Here is a 24459-nt window from a genome sequence, read left to right on the forward strand (position 1 = left end):
TGACGTCAAAAGATAAGGGCCCTTTTCTCTTAACCCCAGTCATATACTTCTAGAATGCCCAAGTTTTACCCCTGCCTGTTCTGCTCAAAAAGAACAACACAGCATGCACAGGAAGAAACAAGACCTTTCAGTTAAAACTGAAAGGCGGCTTTCAGTAACTTTTCAGTGGCCATTCAGCCACTGAATGGCACATACATTTCAGTGACCTTTCAGTTGCCTTTCAGTCACATTTCAGATACCTTTCAGTCACCATTCAGCGGACACATTTCCGTCAACTTTCAGTGACCTTTCCATCAACTTTCAGTGACTTTTCCGTCGTCTTTCAGTGACCTTTCAGTCGACTTTCAGTGACATTTCTATCGTCTTTCAGTGATCATTCCGTCGACTTTCAGTGACCTTTCTGTCGTCTTTCAGTGACCTTTCCGCCACCTTTCAGTGATATTTAAGTCTCAGTTTAGCATTTTTTTTCACTAGCGTATTATTTTATAATCAGATATTTTTCCTTAACAAGGAAGCAATATTTTGAATAAAGATTTATTATTCAATCTTAATTGTGTTTTTTTAATTATCGTGATCAAATTCAGGTACCTTAAAATATGTCTAAGTAATTATTATTTTTAATTACAAGAATAACTAAATCGTTTATACATGCCTCTTGTAGAAAAAAATACATAGGTACGAAAGCCCAGAAGGCTCATTCGAGATTCGAGTTTCCAAATACGAGATTCGAAATTCGAGATTCAAAATTCGAGTTTCGAGATTCAAGATCCAAACGAACCAATCAAAAGCGGGTTCAACATTTGATTACTTCCCTTTATTATGTTTTTACTATCAAGAAATAGTTCAATATAATTATATCAAATGGTTCATTTGATTAAATTACAATGCAAGAAAAAGTGTTATATATATTAGAAGGAAATTTAAATAATTAATGGAATTTTGATCAGCAAAAAATATTTTAATTTATATTATAGATTCTTAAAAATATTAAATAGATTTCATATATCAGGAGTATATACATTTTTGAATTGTCTACTAAGCGTCATTTTTATGAATTTCTTCTGTTAGGAAAACTACAGGTACTTGTGGGTGGGATCCCCCCCCCCCCCCCCCCCCCGCACACTCTCTTTATATTCAACCCAAGGGCTTATTGGAATTTTTTTTTCATAAGATATATTTATTTAACTTATTCATCATGTATACAATAACAAAAAAATGTAAAATCCCCAGAATAATCGCTCAACATCCCCCCAAATATACCCACTATACATGTACATTATAAGAGAAAGATATGCCACTCCAGTCTGTTTACGTTGTACCCCCTCTGGTATTAAATGCATTTATTTTGTTTTAACTTTAAATGTCGATTCACACTGCAGGCGCAGATCCAGAAAATTTTCAAAGGGGGGGGGGGGGGGTGAAGTATTTTTCAAAAGCGGGGGTTGAAGGCGAAAACAGTTAAAACGTATGTTGTACACATACATATAGTTAAATAACTCAATAGAATATCGATACAGGGTGGAATATGGTTTTTGAAAGTGGGACGTTGATCAATCTGGGAAAAAGTACTTGTATACATTACCAGAAAGTTTTTGAAAAAGAAAGGAAAATAAATCTCCGAACCTGAAAATCCTATTTTTAAAAGGGAGGGTTTTTATTTTGTTTTTACAACCGAATTTCTTTATATAATACAACATTAGCTTTTCACCTTACATTTCCTATAGTAAAAACACAACGAAAAAATTGGAACTTTCTTATTTCTCTTTCTCTTAAATTGCAAATCCAAAGGGGGGGGGGTGCAACCCCCGTAACCCCCCCTCTGGATCCGCCACTGCAGTCACTGTCTCTAAATATACAATGTATTTCTGTCTTAGTCCATGCTATCGGACTGACTCTGCATCACGTAATAATCCCACATTTTCTCCCTAAACAGCATTCTTTCTTGTAAAGTGGGGTAATAAATTGTGTTTTTTTTTTGTTTTGTTTTGGGTTTTTTTTTTTTTTTTTTTTTTTTTTTTTTTTTTTTGGTTTTTTTTTTTTTGGTTGAGCGATTATTCTGGGGGTTTTACGCCAGCGATTTTTTCGTATTGTAAGGTTACACATAACAGAGAAATAAGCCCTGGGGTTCAATATCAAGGGGATGGGGGTGGGGGGGGGGTCTTGTCCACACGTGCGTTTTTCTAAAAATTAAGACAAGAAACATATATTGACGCAAGCGTCAAAAATCGGCCGCAAACCAATTAATTGTTCCTTTTATGGTCCCTCTAGATCCGCCACTACATTTCTTCTCTTTGAGTTGTAGCGGGAAAATTCTTGGCACATTGTAAAACGTGTTATCCTTGTCTGTTAAGGGCCAAATCTTGTAATATTCTGTAGCCTGCTAAGTCTTTTAATGAATTAACATTTAAACATATGTTTCAAAATGTTGATATATGTACATATGTACACGTCATTTTAAAATAAATACGTACAACAATTCCCGTTTGAATAGAGAAAGTAAAACTGCGTAATATACATAACGCGGTCTTTGCTTTAGACTACGCCCAACACATGTCCTAATTTTCTCCGCACCTCAAACAAAATAGGATTGGATGAAATATTTACCTCATTCTTCATAAGAATTTTTAATTTTATGTTTATGGTGCGTTCTTCTTTAACCTTAAGACGCTCTTTTTAATATACTACTATATTAATGTTAAATATTTTTATCTAAATTGTTTTAACTCCGCAGAAACGCACAGCAACTTCGAACTTTCATATCATAGAGCCGACCGCCTCCTGGCCGGTACTTAGTTGACGATACAACAATATATATACTCCTGATATATGTAATCTATTTAATATTTAAGAATCTATAATATAAATTGATATATTTTTTGCTGATCAAAAATCCATTAATTATTTAAATTAATTTACGTCTAATATATATAACACTTTTTCTTGCATTGTAATTTAATCAAATGACCCATTTGATATAATTATATTGAATTATTTCCTGATAGTAAAAACATAATAAAGGGGAGTAATCAAATGTTGAACCCGCTTTTGATTGGTTCGTTTGGATCTTGAATCTCGAAACTCGAATTTTGAATCTCGAATTTCGAATCTCGTATTTGGAAACTCGAATCTCGAATGAGCCTTCTGGGCTTTCGTACATAGGAGATTTTAGCTTTCTAAATGATATTGCTTTAATAAAATCATTCTACTTAGTTTCTAGATAGAGAATTTACAACGATCTTAAATCTTTGACACAGGAACAGGTGCCCGTCTCTGATAATTGTCCTCATCCAGATAGGAGATGTGTAATTAATTAGTCTGTCCCCAAAATAAAATATGTGAGACTTAATATTCAAAATGATTTTTAATTTTCTAGTTACATTTGGAAAACAAAAATTCTTCAAGTGATAAAAAATGATGATCCGATAACCGATTCAAAATTTAAATAAATGCATAACATTCTATAGTGCTTATACGTGTATTTTTTCATGGAAATATATAGTTTTGATTGATGAAACGAATTTATATTATTTAAACCATTTCTGGAAGATCTCTGGAAGATTTCTGGAAGATCGCAAGTATTACTGATCAATTTCATTCCTTAATTATGTCATTGTCAAAACTGCAGGATATTTATTTTTGAAACACATTATTTTAAATTCATCTTTAATAACAAGAATAAATAAATAAATAAAGAATTTATACATGCCTCTTCTAGAAAAAATATATAAAGGAGATTTTAGCTTTCTAAATGATATTGCTTTAATAAAATCATTCTACTTAGTTTCTGGATAGAGAATTTACAACGATCTAATTCTTTGACACGGGAACAGGTGCCCGTCTCTGATAATTGTCATTATCCCGATAGGAGATGTGTAATTAATTAGTCTGTCCCCAAAATCTGCGCAACTAACATAGAATATACAAAAGATATACAATATATATACACATCGCAGCTCCTCGATACAACAGGTGAACTGATTGTTCCATCGATTTCTATAAATTAATTGATTTTAAATTCTTATCTCTCAACAAGAAGTCGTAGCGAAATTGATAAGGTCGCGGACACCTAAGCAGGAGACCAGGGTTCGATTCTGGGCATGGGAGCAATTTTTTTTCTTGTTCTAATTTTTTTCATATTTTTTTTATTCGGAATTAGATACATTTAATGCTATTATGCTAGGAAAAAGTGAAATAAAATTTTAAGGTAAAAAAATTTTATTCAATAAAAAGATTCAACTGAATGATCACGGAATGGTCACTGAAATGTATATGCCATTCAGTCGACTGAATGGTAACTGAATAATCACGGAAAGGTCACGGGAAAGGGTCTTTTCAGTGACCTTTCAGTGACCATTCAGTGACCATTCAGCCACCATTCAGTCGACTGAATGGTAGATTTTCATCCTGTGATGACAGATACAATATAAAAAAGGATCATGCAGATTTTATTAAGAGAAGACTCTGCATTGATGTGTCAGATGACAGCATGTTGTGCAGAAAGTGTCGTCACATGTGCAAAACCAAATCCACTAGGAAATCAATTTACGACAGCCCCAAGCCAAACAAAATACCAAAAACATTATCAAAGCAGATTGTGCAGAGTCCTCCGTCAGTGTCGTTGTCAATTCCATGCACCTCTAAAAGCCAAGCCAACTGCGTCATCTGTAAGAAACCAGGGCCAAAGCTAGTGGTAGTTCCAGAAAAAACTCGTGTAAATGTATTCATCCAAAAAGAAACATTTGTTCCACCTGGTTCTAGATGCTGTCCGAAGCATATATCTGATGGAGAGTTCAACACTGAGGCATTATATCTGCTGAAACAAACCAGTTAAGTCTCAACTGTTAATAGGACCACCATTATGGGAGTTTTAAGACAAACCAGGGAAGTGGCAATCCAGAATCAGAACAAGAGACTGAATTTTGATGGAGTCCGACTTAAGAGCATCCAGGAATAGAGGTACCAGAACATGTGTGGCATTATTATTGACGAAGCTCAGGTGTGGTTTAAGTAATCAACTACTGGGAACCTTATTTGGCATGAAAAAATGGCAGGTAAGTTATGTTGAGTGATACACTACATTAAAAGATTTCTTTTACGTTATTACATGTAAAATCAAAATGCATATATGATTGAATGTACATTAATTGAAACCGTTTTCTATTTTCAGGTTCGACGCGCTGTTATATCTCCAAAAAGTGCGCTGATGGTTGATTTTGTGCCAAAATATTTGGGATTCTCTCATATATCAAGGGAGGATGTCATAGATCACCACACTTGTCCCCTTGCCAAGGAACTCCTTTGCAGCATGACAGACAACCCAGCCATTCTTGTTCTTGATGGGACATATGTATATCTCCAAAAAAGTGGAAACTTTTCTTTTTCACGTCGTTCCTACAGCATCCATAAACATCGACCTCTGGTAAAACCTATGATCATTGTTTCAACTACTGGATATATAATATTTGTATTAGGTCCTTATCTCGCAGATTCCAAAAATTCTGTTGCAAAGATATTAACTCACATGATCCAAACAAATGTAGAGGACATGAGGAAATGGGTCGAAGAAGATGATATATTTTTCGTCGGCAGAGGTTTCAGAGATGCAGAAGCTTTGCTAGATGACATGGGGATACATGTTGAAATGCCGTCCTTCCTCACTTCTCATTCAAAACAACACACCACAGAAGAAGCAAATGCAACCAGATTTGTAACCAAGGTACTTTTGAAATAAAAGAAAAAAAAAGTAATATATAGATTATTATTCATTCAATCTGCTATACTTAGAATGTTATATAATGATATGTATCAAAGTAAAATAAATAAGAAAATAAGAATGTAACAATCTTTTACTTTTTAGCTCACCTGAGCCGAAGGTTCAAGTGAGCTTTTCTGATCAAAATTTGTCCGTTGTCTGTCGTTGTCGTCGTCGGCGTTGTCGTCGTTGTTGTCGTTGTTGTCGGAGTTGTCGTTGTTGTAAACTTTTCACATTTTCATCTCCTTCTCAAGAGCCATTGAGGCAATTTCAACCAAACTTGCTACAAAGTATCCTTGGGTAAAAGGGATTCAAGTTTGTTCAAATGAAAGGCCAAGCCCTTTTCCAAGGGGAGATAATTATGAATTAGAGAAAAAATAATGGCATTTTTAAAAAATCTTCTTCTCAAGAACCACTGGGCCAGGAAAGATGAAACGCATGTGGAATCATCCTCAGGTAGTGTAGATTCAAGTTTCTTCAAATCATGACCCCCGGCCGGGGTATGGTGGGGTCAAAATGGCTGATCAAAGTTTAACATAGGAATATATAGGGAAAATCTTTAAAAATCTTCTTTTCAAGAACCACTTGGCCAGGAAAGATGAGACTCATGTGTAATCATCTTCAGGTAGTGTAAATTCAAGTTTGTTCAAATCATGACCACCGGAGGTAGGGTGGGGCCAAAATGGACGATCAAAGTTTTTCATAGGAAGATGTAGGAATAATCTTTAAAAATCTTCTTCTCAAGAACCACTTGGCCAGGAAAGATGAAACTCATGTGGAATCATCTTCAGGTACACAGGAAAAATGTCCATATGTGTTAAACATATGTTAAACATGTGTTTAACATATATTTTTTACAAATGTAAAACACATAAAAAGAGCAAACGTGTATAGGGTGTTTATTTTACACATGTGAAACATATGTTTTACATGTGTTAAACATGTTTTAAAATAAACACATTGTATATTTATACATATATTATACATATTATATACATATTTTTATTATTTCATGTATGTTATACTTTATATGTGAATTATACGTGTATGATATTACTGTTGTACTTATTATCATTTTTATACTTTCTCAATGTCTTTCAAAATAATTTTGTGGTAATTGAAATATGGATAATATTATACAGGCAACATCGCCACATATGATCAACATATGTGTATCATATGAAAAGGGCATCATATGTAAATAACATGAAACAGTCACACAAATTCTTGTACACATTAAAGAATCAGATATTTCTGCTTTAGATAAAAATTCATTACATTCCAATGATCTATCTTCATGGTCTAAATATTTGAAAATTAATACCATAATGCTTACACAACTTTTTAGATAAAACTTTTTTTCATCAAGACAAATATCTTATTTATCACAGTGTACATTATAAACAAGAAAGTATACAAACAAGTCAGTAGCATTTGTCGATACATGTATTTTACATATTATGTTGAATACAAATTATAAGATTTCGTCAAAATTATATGATAGTTAAACATGTATACATGTACAAATGAATAACATAATTAAGCCATGTATTTGTTTATAAATATGATTTGACATGAAAGTTTCCAAAGCAAAATTGAAATAACAGCAATAATATTTGTCATGTATTCTACATGTATATTGTAAATTTATGAAAAATCAAGTTATTTGATATTCCAAGATACAAATAAGAATGGAAATTTAATCTTTACAGGTCAAATGCAGACAAGATTGTGTACATCTTCCCAATTTCATAATTATTCCATATATTTTCTTGTTCTTTTTTCTTCTATATCTTTCATTATTTTCAGTTGTCCTCCCTCTGATCTTCCATGACCATTTTGACAATCTCTTTGAACTGTACATGCTGTACCCAAAGTGCAAATCCACCTCAGTCCCCTTCCTGAACAATATCTCTGTGGCACAGAATGATCTCTACAAAAATTTCAATTGTAAAAAATAAAATAATTCTTAAAATTACAAAATCAATTCTACAAGTAATATTAAAGTTCAGCAAACAAATGTACATTGTATACCCAATTCACCAACAGATATGATACGAGATAAAACTACTGATATATATGTTATACTAGGTGTTTTGTGGAATCCTATGATGTAATTTGCAAGACATTTATACTATTGGAAGATATGCTTCATAATAAAATCATAAATAGCAATTTTCTTTATTTTGACAATTGAATTTGGAATGTTCAAATAGTATATACTTATACAGATTGCAAAGAATTAAGGAGATTCTGACACAAATATATGATTTTTGGATAAAAAAAAAATACCACAGACATTCAAGTAGATAGGCAGAAAAAAACAGACATTGTGATTCCAGGATATCCAAAACTATGTTGGGAAGAATATAACAAAATCTATCAAACAGTGTGCACAAATAGTTACCTTAATTAACTCTGAAGCAAGCCTTGGATCTTGGGATTTCTTCTTATGAGAGAGCTTGACTGTATATTGAACCTGTAAAACAAATATTCACAAAGTAGATATTTTCTAACCATAACTGAAAATTAAACTACAAAAAAAAAAATAAGAGAGAGTACAAGTTTTTAGGTTCTCAATAGTCTAAAATATCTGACATTTTACCCAAAACTAGGTTCTCTAATATTGGAATTTGTTTTATAATTATGTCAGTTACATGTAATGAATTTATAACAGATGTCAATATCCAATGGATTAGCTAGCAGCTGATGTACTTTCAACACACATGCACATGTACTTGTACCTTGAAAGTTGGATGTCACTGTAATCTTTAAATATTTAACTGAAAATCAAAAAATTCAATTTACCCCCCCCCCCCTCCCCCTTGAAGTTATTGTATCAGTTTTATAGTTAATTGCTTTGAAAGCCAGCAAATTTTATTCATACTTTCCATATTTTAAAAGTGCACTGAATTAAAATCTTTAAAATTGTTGTATAAGTTATTGAGCTGGGTTATTATATTTTTTATTTAGTCGTGCAAACAATATAATGCAGAAAAGAAATAATCATGGAATATTTTGTCACAAAGGAGTCATTACAGATTTTTATTGCAAGTAGGCTATTTATTTTTACCTTTAATATATTGTGATGATGCAATCAATCTGTCAAATCAGCTTTAGGATCAATCACCAGTCTTATCTGCTTTAGGCTTTTTGGACGCAGCACTGTGGTACTGAACTCTCTAATAGGCCATAAAAAGAAACAATTAACATTTGTTAATAAGTTGATGAAAGAATCGACTTGATACATAAGCACTATCTGAAAGGGTTCCAAAGTTTCTACTTTCACTTTCATATCAGTACGTAACCAAAGCCGGGAAAGGGAAATTTTAAAAAAAAGTAATCCTTTAGCCTAATATGTATTGCTTATTACATTCATTCAGAAACATTTTTTCCCGAAATTACTTACAGATCGCTAACGCTAGCTAGGTTTACGAAATTGATTTAACAAGTCACAGTGATAAGAGCTAGTATCTCATGTAGAAAGTTCATACACGCCTGTAACTATAATGAAAAGATATTTTAACAATATGAATTAACAGTTTTTTTTTAAATTGTTAGGAAATCTCTTACCTTTTCAAAACAACCAGCACGTCTGCTGCAGCAGTGACGTCAAAAATGACGTACAATTTCATCCGATAAAAGGCAAAACCGGCCCGGGGACAAATGCGGAATTATTTTAATTTTATTCAAGATGTAAGCCAAGCCCAATGAAAAGCAAACTAATTTATTCTTTTTCAATTTTAGTTTGGTAAATGCATTATTACAGAAAAAAAAATGTGAGAGGTTTTTTTAGAAGGGAAAGGGGGGGGGGGGGTGATAAACAAAGCAAAACTTTACATAGTCATAAGTAATTACTAACAGATTCTTTTGAATTTAAATGTACATATATATTATTGAAATTGCAATCTTACGTGAGTATAACTAGGGTATATTAGTGAACATCATTTCATAAGATTCTCATATGATCACTGTTTCATATTTGATGCATGATCACTGTGAAGCTATGCATATGATTCTCTTTCAATATTCTCATATGATTGTAAATACATATGATTCTTTTATGATCATCATATGAAAGGCAATGCATATGTGGATCATATGTGGATAAATTGCCTATGTATAATTACAAAATACAGTTAAAAAGCATAAGTTTACCTAATGGGCTATATCCTCCACACGTATGAGAAAAAACTAAACATGTGTATAACATGTGAATATGAATACACATATATTTCATATAAATTAAACATGTAAAATTCATCTGTATTTTCGCACACATATATAACATATATATAGCATGTGTTATACATATGTTGTGAAAAACATGTGTTTTACATATATATTATCTCACAGGTGTATTACACATGTATATTATAAATGTTTAACATATATTTGAAACACATATTTTACATCTGTTTATTTGCATACATGTATTACATGTGAAAATCATGTGTTGAACACATGTGAAACCAAACACATGTTTAACACATGTGGACATTTTTCCTGTGCAGTGTAAATTTAAGTTTGTTCAAATCATGACCACCGGAGGTAGGGTGGGGCCAAAATGGCCGATCAAAGTTTTACGTAGGAATATATAGGGAAAATATTTTAAAATCTTCTTCTCAAGAATCACTTGGCCAGGAAAGATGAAACTCATATGGAATCATCCTTAGGTAGTGTAGATTCAAGTTTGTTCAAATCATGACACCCGGGTGTATGGTGGGGCCAAAATGGCCGATCAAAGTTTTACATAGGAATATATAGTAAAAATCTTTAAAAATCTTCTTCTCCAGAACCACTGGGCCAGGAAACGTGAAAACTCATGTGGAATCATCCTCAGATAGTGTATATTCAAGTTTGTTCAAATCTTGACCCCTGGGGCTAGGGTGGGGCAAAAATGGCCCACCCAAGTTTTACATAGGGATAAATAGGGAAACCTTTTAAAATCTTCTTTTCAAGTACTTCAAAGCTATGATTAGTGATATTTATATGGAATCTTCCTCAGGTAGTGTAGATTCTAGTTTGTTCAAATGATGAATGCCTGGGGGTGGGGGTTAAATTCAACCCCGATGTGCTCAGGTGAGCGCTGTGGCCCCTGGGCCTCTTGTTAATTTTTATTTCTCACACAATTTATGGATCACGATTTTCAAATATGAATATTAAAAAATCTTTTAATAATAAATTGAACATCAATTTGAAAACAAAATTTGTAGGTTTAGAGAAACGGGATAAAAGATGGAAGAGGATCGACTCCCATGATGTAGTCTATCCACGTTTGACAGAGGAGGAAATACGCCAGTTGACCTTTGGTGTTTACCAAATCAGATTGGCAAAGTCATAAACACACGAGCATTTGATGGAAGGAAAGTATGAAATTTTCATCAGTGATGATTGTGCTGGTATCCTCTGTGCTAAGATTCAAAGCAGACACATTTCAGCAAAGAAATACTTACTTTGGATCAGATATGATGACGTCAGTATCAAATCCTGGTTTTACAAATGTAAAGTTGGCGCAAGAGTTGTGGGCATGTGTGCTCATATTACCAAAGTAATTTGGTTGTTGGTTTTCTCTCGTCATGAGGGAAGTGGGGCATGTGGTGTCCGCGATTGGTGCAGTGTGGTTGCGGCTGTACTTCCGATTGATGAATCAGAGCGAGGAGGAAAATGAAGATTCATCACAGACGAGGAGTGAGTGAATCTCAGGCTTATCAGTCGACATTGCAAAATATAATTCAAAACTTTTTTAGAATTATTATTTAACATCATATTCTCCATGTACACATTTTCCAATATTATGATATTAAGGATCAACCTTTCTGTTTTTTTATGATTTATCAAAAATGTATTGCTCTGTTAATGAAAGTTTTTATTTATCAAAGCAGTTTAATTTGAGTTATACACAGTTACACAGGAACTCCAGATGATATTTACACTTACATGTACACATACCTGTTTTTTTTTAAATGAATTTTCCTGAAATTTAATTAGCGTATACAAGATATTTTGTTTGGCTTATAAATATCTATAACTGTGAAGATGATTTTTTTAATTGTATAAATGTTTACCATGGATTGGATATTTTTTTCAAATACATGTGGATTATAAGCAATTCATTTAATGATAGAGTTACAACAATATTAAATGGATTTTCAATCTATCTATGATTTTTTTTTTAATTATCGTGTCTCGTCTGATACAGAAGTAATAAAAAATGTAGGGATCACTTCATGTCTCTTTACCCCACTGTTTTTCTGCTTTTCTATCTTGTTCATTATAAGTGAGATTTCATTTAACAACCTCATTAATTCATGGTTGAATGATCCCTAGGTATCTGAATGAACTTTAACAATACATCGAAAACTTCTAAATGGTATGATTGGTTGTCTGATAACATAATCCCTAGAGTACGTTTTATGAACGAACTTTCAACTAAGACCAAACTTATGCAAATAACTTTCTTTTTTTCTGTAAATTAGAAAAGGTTTTAGCTTTTTTAAAAAGATTTTAGAAATGCTAGTATTTATTCAATTTTACCCGTGAAATACTGTAATTTATTCATTGAATAAAAATGATATCCTGTCACACTGTGAAAGGATATCAAAATGATATCCTGTCACAGTGTGATGAATATCAGAAGTGCGGGAAAACTCGTTTTCCCTTCCCATAATGAAGATTCTTTTTAAAAAATCTTCCTTGACCTAATGCAAGATAGATGAAAATAAATAAACCACTCTGACAGCTAATAAACTGTTAAAATTACCAAAAATATGTTGCTAAATCCATGTTTACAGTGTTTTCACCTCACATAGGTATGACGTCGCAACCGCTCAACTATGACGTCACGAGCGTATGACTGTATTACAAAAAGACAAAGGCAAAGGAAAAATCAAAGAATTTCATTTTAAAAATGTAATAAATAGAAAATTCAATGTTTTGTAGTTATTGCTTCGCACTCGTGAAAATATCAAAAATCCTGTCCCACTCGTGAAATAAATTCCATATTCAACTACAAAACATTGAATATCCTCTATTTATTTATGCAAGCAATTGAAAATAAAATCAATAAGTGTGCAAGATTTTGCAATCACCTAAACAGGCTAAAGTTTCAAACTTGAATAGTTACAAGTTCTTTTGTAAAACGTATCCCCGCATCTCTAAATGGGTTAGTGAGAACTTAAGCTGACATAGACAACCAAACAAGATGGCAAGATTTGCAAACAAATATAATTTATAATCATTGAATCATATAACAAAACAATGTGGCGGGGTTTCTTTAGTCAGAATGATGATTTGACAACTTTTGAAATGATTACAATATTTACCTCCCACTTTGGGCTCGGGTGGATATTAAACACCTCGGGAAGCCAAATAGTGATGATATTGTTTTAAAAACTGCATAATTGTATATTGTCAGCTCAGATATCAATTTCAAAAAGAAGTTTTTCATTACTTTGTTCGGATGAATATTGCAGAGAAAAGCTTTCTTTGTTATTTAGGATGACAGCGTCAATATTGTACATGTTAACTTTCTTATCTCATATCTCAAAAAGTATTGGTGATACAAAGATAATATTACTATATAAAAAAAAATCCATGCCCTAGAGGGTATTGGTGCAAAAAATTTCCAACCTCTGAAAATAGGCCTCATAAGAACCTAAGTGTACCTTCTTCTTTGGTATATTCCCCAAAATTAAGCCAAAATAATTTTTTTTTATGTCTGTTTTAATGTGGTTTTAAACATGATGCAGATAGATTATTATGAAGCTAGAAACAATCAGTTGTCAATGAATAGTTTTTATGCATTTTTGATTAGTTAACATAAACTGACATACACCTTTCACTGATTTTACTCTGATATGTAACTTTGCACACTATATTTCGTCCATGAGTTTGTATATTCTGCTTGTGAATTTTTAATAAAATACCATTGTTTATAAATTTCAAAATCTTTATATATGAAAATAGTTTTCTTAAAGAAAAAAAAACAAGTTAAATGTGAAAGATCAAAAATGGCAAAATAAAGACATAAGACGAAAAGAGATAACCGATAAGCCATGAAAGATTTTTACCTTGACACAGTCATGATGAGAAGCAATCAGGATAACAGGGGTGGCCTTGGTTACATTATTTCGACTCATCTTAGACTTCCCATCCTCGCAGTAGGTTTTAATGGATTGCAGCCAAAACACGAAGTAGTCTTGCGAAAAAAAAAGCATTATCAAATGATGGATCTTAAATTCTGTCACATGTAAACGGTGATTCTAAGTAATATGAGATACCTATAATCTTTAAATACCATGACAGCAATAGTTATAAATGCATAACACTGTATAAAACAGGTTTTCTGTACAAAAAAAAACTCTTTCATTGAGAGTATTTACCTGCAAATGTCCAGTTATGAAATAAAGATCCTATGGGGTTGTGTCTATCAGTGTCGTATGACATAGCTTTCTCCTCCAGATCTTTGGACATGTCAACCACCACGAGATAAAAGGCTCTTCTAGATAGGTAAATCTGGTGACACGCGTAATACGCCACTTGTCCAGCAAAATCCGTCATACTTATAAGTTGTCTGCCATTTGTGCTGTAAGAAGTCTTGTCTGATTGGGTTCCATTTTTATCAAAATCTGAAAGAATGTGAGATAAGAATTGCAAATAAAAATATATTCCTATTCTTAATAAAAAATTATTCATGTTTTAAAACACAGACTCTTAGTGAAGTGTTTATATGACACCTATTTTAACATCTTAACAAAATGAACGTTTTGAAAACAAGCTGCTGGCCTTTTAAAAAAGAACTGCAACTTGTTTTAATTGAAATTCAATTAAAAATAATTCTAGGTTTAGTGAAATATACCCATCTATAAACATATCAGCTTCACATATAAACATTTCAGCTTAACATATTTAAAAATAAATCACCTATTAATGTATCATCTTTAATTTCAAACAAATCCTCGTGGATATCAAGACCGACGGTTGTCTCAGTTGGTTGTTTGTTTTCTTCTTTGTTTTCCCTTTGAAGTCTTCTAAGAAGAGTCGTTTTTCCTGCTCCTGCGCATCCCACTATCATTCCTCTGGCTCGACACATGTTCACACTGCCTTGACTTGAAATTTTGACGAACCTTTTTCTTGCTTCCATGTCCCAACGAAGTACTTCTTCGGGTATCTTCACTAAACATAACATGAGTCTAATTATAATAATCCTCTTAGCTGGCATATACATGTACATGTACAAACATATTTTGTTAGGGGATTGCAAGTTGATTCTGAAGGGGCTGGGGGGGGGGGGGTGGCTATTTTCTCGAGGCTAAATTATTTTTTTTTCATATAGATAAAGGACACGATATTTATTTTCATCTATACTAAAACAAATATCTGACAAGCAAAATGAAAAAATAAAATCATCAATCAAAAACTCTAAATAGGTGGTGGTTGTGATGGTGAAGGAGGGGGAGGGAGGGGGGAGGGGGGTAATGGCTTTGGTCATGTACAGATTATTTATTCTCCTGCCAGTCGAGGGCAGATAAATACTTTTTGAGAACGGTTTATTTATTTCCCTTTGTCAGTCTCTCCCTCTCCTCAGAATCAAATACTTGTCCCCATTTATGTTTTTCGTCCCTCGCTGAATGTGGGATATATTAATTTCGGACTGTCGTTCCCTCCGTTTATATTTCTGTCTTTCTGTAACTATTTCGTTTTAAGCCATATACCGTATACATATAAGTAGAATTTTTAACGAGGATTTAATTTTGGCATTATTAGCGAGGGTGCTGACATTGCTAAAATTTAATATCGCTAAAAGATTAATTGCATATTATTTGTCATAGCTTCTTTATTTAGCATCTAAAAGACGCTAAAATTACTTCTTGCTAAAATTAAAATACCTGATTTTATGTTAAAAACGATTAATTTGCGTCTCGCTAAAATTTCCACTTACGGTATATCGAGAAGTTTTAAAGCTTTAGCAATTACATGTACATTTTACACAATAACTCCAAATGGCAAAGAAAGACTCCTTTTGATTTTGAGATCAAATTTCCAAGGCGTAAGTTATAAATTAAAAGATTTCTGTCTGTTTTAAGGTCAAGATTAAGTAATTGAAAAATACCTAGTAGACAGATTTATCAAATTCCGGAAATTAATTCCTGTAATGATGCTTTATAACATTAGCTTGGTCAAATAAGGTGTTTCGGGTCATAATTTGTAGGTAAAGAAGATAAAAAAAACCATATTTTAAACAGTCATTTTCAATGAAAAATTAAGAAAACTCAAATTGAATGACATGAAAAATCGAAAATACCCTATTTTCTACATAATTCTGCTTATGCCGTAAAGTACGGAGAAAAAGAAAGTTGAAATGGGTCATTATGTCATAATAATGTAGTACATGTAACTTCACCAAATCGTTCTAAAGTCATTTATCAGATTTTGTCCTTAAAACTTTTCCACACGTTTCCGTGCAATATCTTGAGAAGCATTTGAGTTTGTGCAATGACGTTTTATACCTCGTTTCTCTATGGCCTATGGGAGATTTTGAAGTCAAATGTCTAGGTCGTAAATAATGAAAAGTCTGTCTGTTTTGACACTTTTCCGCTGCACGTTTCCACGCGATATTCTGGGTAGCGTTTGAGCTCTAGTTGACCTATGAAAGACCCCTATTTGATTTTGGGTGGTCAAAAGGTGAAGGTCGTAAATTGATGTTCTGTGTCGGTGTAAAACTTTCAATTCTGGGCGATATCTCAAGCGACTTTCAATTTTTTAAATTTTATGTTTCACAAAACTCCGGATCCCTTTGTCTCCCCTCCACGTATTAAAGTGCTCCCTCGAGCTCCCTCTCCTGGGTCAGCACATCTTTTTCCCTTCAGCGGGGAACACGGAATCTCTGAATAAGCTTATTACAATGTGCAATTAAAACTAATCTCTACGATTGAGTAAAAAAAAGATCATCTTCATTCAAAATAGATTCTTTTCCCTCTAAATCCAATATGAAAAATAAAACAAAGGAAAAAAATCTGCGAAATTAGTCATGCTGTTAACGTTTAAAATTACTAGCATAAAAATGTTCATCTGTATATCTATGGATTAGGTCGGAGAATTGTGCCCGAATACAAAGAACTTGCGTATAAGACCCACATTTCATTCTTATAATCATAAATTTTATAACTACACTTAACTAACAGGGGTTACAATTAAAATAATTTTCCAATCATTAAGGTAGATCGCAGGTTTGCTGACATTACAATAGGATTCGACTTAAAAAGCTTACTACGTTTACAGTATTAACTACAAACAAGTAAAAACTATTTCCATCAGTACATTATAGCTTGTTTTGTCTGTAAATATATTTCTTTATATGTAATAAAAGATAAAGGATTAATCAATAACTAATCAATACGAAATTAAATTAAGAGTAAACATCACGTTAAAATATGAAAGGTCAAAAATTCAAATAATATGACTCTGTGTTTTATTGAAAAAAGTGTGACAATTTAGGTAAATTATGACAATGTTGTCATGAACATTTATTGCAATCAATTAAAAATTGAAAATGTGGATAAAACATGTTTTATTTTCAGTGAATTGTTGATTACATCGTAATTCTGAGACGTACGAAAATAACGACGTCGCACTAACGTTGTATAACGTCCTAATGAAATTATATACGTTTGTTACAAATTTGTGAAACTTAAAAGTTTTTTTGCGAGAAAATGAGCGAGAACACATATTAATTTTTTTTAATAGATCGATTCTAAATTAATCTCAGTTTCATTGTGTTGAGTGATATAAAATTCGTCTGCACCGTTTTTATATTATAAGCATGGTTTTGAAATGCGTTTACCGGTGAGAAAGGTGCATTTACTATATATTTCACTGTAATCGCTTCACCAGTTCTCATCAACATTAGTGCCTTTGAAATACGATAACAATTTAACCACGCAGACGAATCTCACAAAAATTTCAGAAAGTAAAATTTGAAACGAGAGGATTCAGTTGACAAATTTTCAGAGTATGTTTTCAGGCAGACAATAAACCCTAAAAATGTATCAAACATTCACATGTAATAACATAAAATTTAATACTTTTGATTTTGCTTTTTTGAAAGATTACGCTACTGAAAAACAGATTAAAATAAATGTTTAAACACAAATCAAGAAAATAAAAGAGTTAAAATAAAGAATCTTATCAAAAATGCCGAAGATCTGCCCGAAAAATATGATATTTTTACTAGAGTGCCACAGAGGTAATACTACATAAACCAGTGAACCACATAACTAGAGACAGAACAACGAGACTTACAACGTTTACTGATCTTCTTATGAATCTCCACGTCAGATACGGTACAGTGTGTGATGATATCCAGCTGTAGACGGTCTATGAAGAGGTCGTACATCTTCACCGGACTGACCGGTACATACAGACATCTCTCTCCCTCACTCCTCTTATACCACCAAGACCTGCAGTAGTCTGAGATCACGTCACGTGACGCCGTGGTCAGGAAAAACTCCAGATCACTGTCTTCCACCAGACACTCCTTAACAAAGGCGAACATGACGTCATGTCGGATGTCCTCTGATATAAAGGTTATCACACCGTCACGTGTTTCTGTGATTTCATCAGGAAGATCTACCGAGCCGTCAGCAGTTATATCAGGGAAATACCTCTGTCTGATTTTGTCCTTTGTGATTCGGTGTGATTGTTCAATGAAACTAATCCGATATTTATCAGATATAAGTAAACAATACAGTAGGCATCTGACTGTCGTTGGATGGCCCAGGATTTTACCTGAAATGACAAACAAATCAATAAATTATAAATCACCAAACAAATAAATTAATTAAAAAAAATTAATAAATTGTTAACATTCAGTCGAACTACATGGACTGCACTTCAATCTTTTTCTTTACACTGTATGTACATGTGTGTATTCATTCCTATTGAACAGAGATGTTTTAGGATGTGAACCACCCCACCCCCACCATATTTTTTTAAATCTCTACTTTAACCATCGCTGAATAAATGATATTAAAAAGATGAGGAGATTTATCATTAATTAATTTAATAATAATCCTGAAATACGAATGCAAATCTGTAAAAAAAATGATTTTTATTCTTAATAATAGCTATAAATTGAAATAATGTTTTGCTTTCGTAGCCCGCGAGACACAGTGTTTCGAGCATCTGCTTTAGAGTCCAGGAGTAGGGAGTTCATTCTTTTAATAGCGACACCACATTATTTTCTTGTTTGTTGGACATCTGATGACAGAAGTATGAGAGGGAAAAATTTAGTAATAATATTTTTACTTTTTTGAAGGAAATATTGTTAGTTGGAACTTGAACAAAATTGAACGGAAGTATATTCCCCCTACCTTATTTTTCTTTTCTTCTTTTAGAGCTACATATAGCAGAATGACAAAGAGTAATGCAGAGGAAATAAAAGAAAAAAATATCAATAAGACATTGTAATTAAGCGATGTTGCATGAGGAGCATAAATACACAATCATGTTTAGCAGGATTCGCAGAAACTAGAAACTGCTGGAAAAACCGAAGGATGGGGAATAATTGTAACATTTCAGATAATGAATTTAAACTTTAACAGAGCTGCTACCCCCCCCCCTCTTCCTACAACGTCTACGGAATTTATTTTCCCATTTACTGTCATATAAATATATATTTTAACTTATTAAGGAATTTCTGTATTTTTGTGCCAAAGCAATTCAAAAATCAACTTCTAGGACAACATATTCCTGTCTTGGTCAATTGAAAAATGAAATACCCAAATCAATAGTTTCTTGTTTCTGCACCCTACCCCAACCACAACCCCCTCCTCCCTACACACAGAGACACACATGAAGACATACATCCTTTCCACACATAAAAACACACTTTCGGAAAGGAAGGGGGCAGCCAGAAAGAAAAAAAAAACTAACCTAAAATAGAAAAAAATATTGACTTATTCTATTTTTCTATATATTAACGATGAATAGTGTTTGTAAACGTCCAATATACTGTAATTATGAGTTTGCTTGTTGATTAAAACGTCTCACTTCGAATATTTCACTGAAACACTGTTACATTGACGACATTCTTTGCCGCGGAGAGCCTCAATTTGACCTTGGCACTGCATGAAGGCCACTAGAGAAACACCGACATCTTACGAACGAACGTAACTCTCCCTAACTTCCCGTATCTCGATCGTTTTCTCGGGACCAGTGATTGTACCAATATAAAGTTTAAAATCGGAAAAATAAGTATATGTGTAAAATAGAACGGATAGTGTTTTAACCACTTTGTATTTGAAAATAGCTCATGTCAATTTTTTTGTAATCACATACAATGTATTAAAAAAGCGAACAAATAGAAGAAAATACACCATAATACTGTTGACGGATTAGGAAACACGTTTGTCATGCGTCAGTGATTAAACGTATACAAACTACTCGTAGTGTGCGCCTTGTTCATATGGGGAAAGGTTACTTTTTACAGCTTGAAAAAAAATAAATCCGTGCAATCAAGTAAATAGGTAGTGCGCTTTATAAAGTGTCTTGTATTGAGAGAGAGAGAGGGGGGATTCTTTTTCAAATTTATTAAGATATCATTTCAAAGAAATAAACGAGCATTAATGGTAGACAGTATCTTATTAGATGATGTATTAAATGGCGATCTTAACTAAATTATCTTGGACTGCTTTTATTTTATATATATGTAACAGGCTTAAAGCAAGCTATTTAAGCTGGGGGGAGGGGCACAACCAAAAGTTTAGAGTCACTACCAAACAATTCCCTGAGAAGCCAAAATGAAAGATGTTTTTATTGAGGGGGATCAAGTATACCGTAGCTAAGTTTTATATAATATTATATTGTTTATTTTTCGACTTCATTGGGGGAGGGGGGGGGGGCTTATCCCAACCCCTCAACCCTGTTCCTATATACGACCGTGCACACGTACATGTATATCTGTTTATATGCCTGGATAATAAAAAAGGCTGAAAACGCATTTATGTAGGGTGGTGCATTTTTCTTAGTAAAGTTCTTTTCTTTGTATTATTCGTCAAAATATAAAATCAGAAGATACACTTTATACTTTTGACCACATAGAGAGTTATTTGGACCGAAGGTCCAATATACACATAAAACTATAACCGAAATTATAACTTGCTTCATTTGTAAGGAAAAATATACATGTATATTAACCATCCTGTTGTAAAACAAAAAAAAATTGATTCCAGAATACCAACAATAATATATATACGGACTTTTAAAAGTGTGAATAATATGAAAACATAGTTGTCACTTAGTTGTCATTGCATCCTTCAAAAGTATGTGCAGACACATGGTTATCACAAGTGCTTGTAGACCAGACAACTTCCCCACCACGACTCCCAATATACATACCGGGTCCCAAGATATTCATATTTGTCTTTTTTCTTAAATGAACCGTCTAGTACATATTTAAAATGTATTTCATATGAGAGATCCAAAAAGTACATAGAATTCACTAAAATTTATTTTAAAACAACCATGCCCGTAGTATCTTAAATCACTTTTGAATTTTTAACTGCAGGTATCAATTTTGTATGTTGTAAATTGTAAAACTAACAAAATAACTTTGGACCTGGATTTATATATATTCCAGGGGTTGGGGGGGGGGGGGAGGCAAAGGTCCTATGATGGCATGCTAATATGAAACTTGCCTCATATATCTTAAATTATGTCAAAAACACAATTTACTAAACTTCCATTTTTGCGCCGACCCCCCCCCCCTCCCCCGAAAGTTGGGGATATTAACTGTCCGTTCGTCTTATAATTCTGTCCGTCTGTTACGCTTCTGTTTCGAGCAATATCTCGAGAAGCCTTTGAGCTTTTACAGTGAAATCAGAAAATAGCTTTGGGTCTGGGATGTTAAAGGGGGGGGGGGGGGGCAGTCCACTAGCACCCGTGAGAATTATATAAAGATTTTTAAGTTACATGTAAGAAGAAGCTTTATCAACCGACAAATTACGAGCGGGCATCCCCCTGGATTTATTAATTGGCTATAATACCTGTGTGTTAAAGTCAAATTAATTTTATTTTTGGCAGCATATAGTCTTTTGAACAAGAATTTCTTTAAAGTTTTGGGGTTTTTGTAATTTAATTTTAGACCATAACTCCTTATTGCCCTTCGTAAAGTAACCTTCCCCCCCCCCCCCCCCTTTCGACCCCTCCTAGATCCGCACATAATATTATTTTTTATTTCATGCACCAGAATGACATTTTTTAAAAATTTTCTTTCATTTCCCTTCTCGAACCCCTTTGCTCGTTTAAATGTCCATTGAAATGTATTGTAGCGTCACGGTAGCGACTACGACAAGACGTGGCTTTGGGGTATCTTGAGGGGATTTTATCTATCGAAATCCAAATAGAATTGAAGAATTCACTAATCCAACCGTGAATGCAATAGACTATAATGACTAATCCCCGTTTCTGGTTACGTTCGTTCGTAAGATGTCGGTGTTTCTCTATTGAGCGAGGGATCATTTTCGTACCAGCAACTTCCGCAACAAGGGACCTCGTTTTATTTGGTCTAATTTACATGTAAGTTCACGTGTTTACGTCCCTCAGTGGGATTAGACCCCGTGACATATATAAGGATCGGACGAGAACTATTCATTTCATTCCCACATCCATTCAAACTTTTAAATATGTGCAGTACCTGGATTTTCATCGTCTCTAGTCATTTCGGTCAGAAGTCCGTATTTTTGCTGTTATTTTGCGACGAAGCTGGATTTTTTTAAACAGTTCAAATGCTCCTTGTTCAAGGGGACAAAGGATGTATGGTCACGTGACTCAGTTTAATTACGTCAAAATCTCTTATAAAATATGTACAAAACCAGATTGAAACCAAGTATTTAGGGGAAAAAATGACTGTTTGTTTGAGTTCACCATCTTGTATAAAAATATCTAAAAACATTCTAACTTTCTTGCAAATATTTTCAAATTACGGAATAGATTGATCCATTCTTCTGTTTCCCTACACTGCGCGTCCAACGAGTCGCTGACGTCATAGTGGATCATAGTACAGTAAGATTATATACAAGGTAAAAGACGGGTAGTATAATATCATAAAAACGGGTCATGATCAGTTCATGGAGGAATATCTTATAAATTACAGAACTCAAAAAATATTTTTACATGGTTGTTGACGGAAATATATGGTAGTTATGTCTTACTTAGCTTATTTCGCAATGTGTGACGTCATAGTAGGGTTTTCCTGTACTAGAGAAATGTAAACACGTCACATTTTTTTTATGCTATTGTCTTGTTTAACTTTGTCCTGTGTATTGAGCTCAGCTTCACCAATCGATATTTTTGCAGTTAATCAATAACATGACAATCTTGCATTTCGACGTAATTTTTCAAATATTGAATGATAGGATTTTTTGTAAATTAATTTTTTTGTCGTTTAAGTTGTCTGAAAAAGAACGTAATTTTCCGTCTCCAGATGCCGTGTGACAAAAGAATCTTACTTTTTCGAATTTTTAACCCTATTCATACTCTGAAATATTTAAAAAAAACACATGTTCGCTGACATAATTTTTATCTATGCTGAAAAAATACCATTAAGGACCGAGTAATGGGCCCAGAAATACGGAGAATCAAAACTTTATTCAGACACTGTGGGGCATAGAATTTGTCACCCAATATCTCAGATATAAATTTAGAAACCTATTGATATATCTGCTTTAAGGTATGTGGGACATAATTAATAAGAGATCTACAAAATATAAAAAAAAATTTAATGACAGGTTTTTTTTTTCAGCTAAAGGTCCTTCATCCCCTTAAATTAAGTTGATCTTTGACTAATATTTTGCACTAAAACGAATAAAACGATTGTTTTAAGAGGCAGTGCACCGAAACCCAGACAGTATTGTATTAATAGGCGGCACATCGAATGTGACGAATATGTGATATTTTATTGAAAACAATATCAATGTAGTCCAAATGGAATAATGCAATCGAAGATTTGTTTGAAAATTACTTATTTAGTTAAATAACCTTTTCTCTGGTGTAATTGAGTTCCCCTATAAAAACCATTGAATTTAGATCAGAAACAAAGAACTGTAACTTCCAATAAATTTTTAACAGGACTATAATTCACACTAAATTAAATAAAGAAATATTTCATCTTTCTGTTTCAAAAATAAAATCGGTGGGAAAAACAATTGTAAATTAGTTTTCTGGCATAATAGCAAGCGCAGCGCGGCGGCGCAAATCGCCGCTCGCGTAGCGAGCTCGATAGACTAACGTGTAGTACGAACGGAGGAAATTCGGGTTGAAATCTGTACATTGTTCCAAGAAATTTTCATGAGTCCACGTGAAAACATTCTTAATTTCCAATAATCCTTTGCGGTGCATAGCAAAATGGTGGCTAATTAGACATAGCAACAACTTACATGAAAAAAAATTACACACAACAATTTAATGCAGTCTCCATGCCATAAAACTATCGTTTGCATCCTAAGTCAACGGGCCTTTTTATCTGACTTCCTACTTTCGTCACCTCAATGGTTCGCGTATTTCCGATTTTTTCGGAAACTACCGAGAAGTTTGGAATCTCGATCCCGATGCTTAGGAAGTGATTTTTAGCCGGGCTTATTGCTCAAAGTGCAATTGCCGGCTTATGTGATCCTGTTCAAGGCAGAATGTTGACCCCATAGTCGTCA

The 24459-nt window shown here is 33.3% G+C and overlaps 1 protein-coding gene across 1 annotated transcript in view; it reads right to left on the reverse strand.

Moving 5' to 3' along the window:
- LOC134272035 (uncharacterized) overlaps nt 1–24459 on the reverse strand; it is a 43697-nt gene that overhangs the window by 13325 nt on the left and 5913 nt on the right. The window contains exons 3-6 of the mRNA XM_062754270.1: nt 18056–18541; nt 14678–14929; nt 14137–14382; nt 13825–13952 (exon numbers count right to left, since the gene is read on the reverse strand). Of these exons, the coding sequence (XP_062610254.1) occupies nt 13825–13952; nt 14137–14382; nt 14678–14929; nt 18056–18541 (1112 nt within the window). The remainder of the gene's footprint in view (nt 1–13824; nt 13953–14136; nt 14383–14677; nt 14930–18055; nt 18542–24459) is intronic.

The sequence above is a fragment of the Saccostrea cucullata genome, unplaced genomic scaffold, assembly GCF_032062105.1.
Source record: "Saccostrea cucullata isolate Sc308-1 unplaced genomic scaffold, CSIRO_AGI_Scuc_v1 ctg1835, whole genome shotgun sequence".
In the NCBI taxonomy this organism is placed as follows: Eukaryota; Metazoa; Mollusca; class Bivalvia; order Ostreida; family Ostreidae; genus Saccostrea; species Saccostrea cuccullata.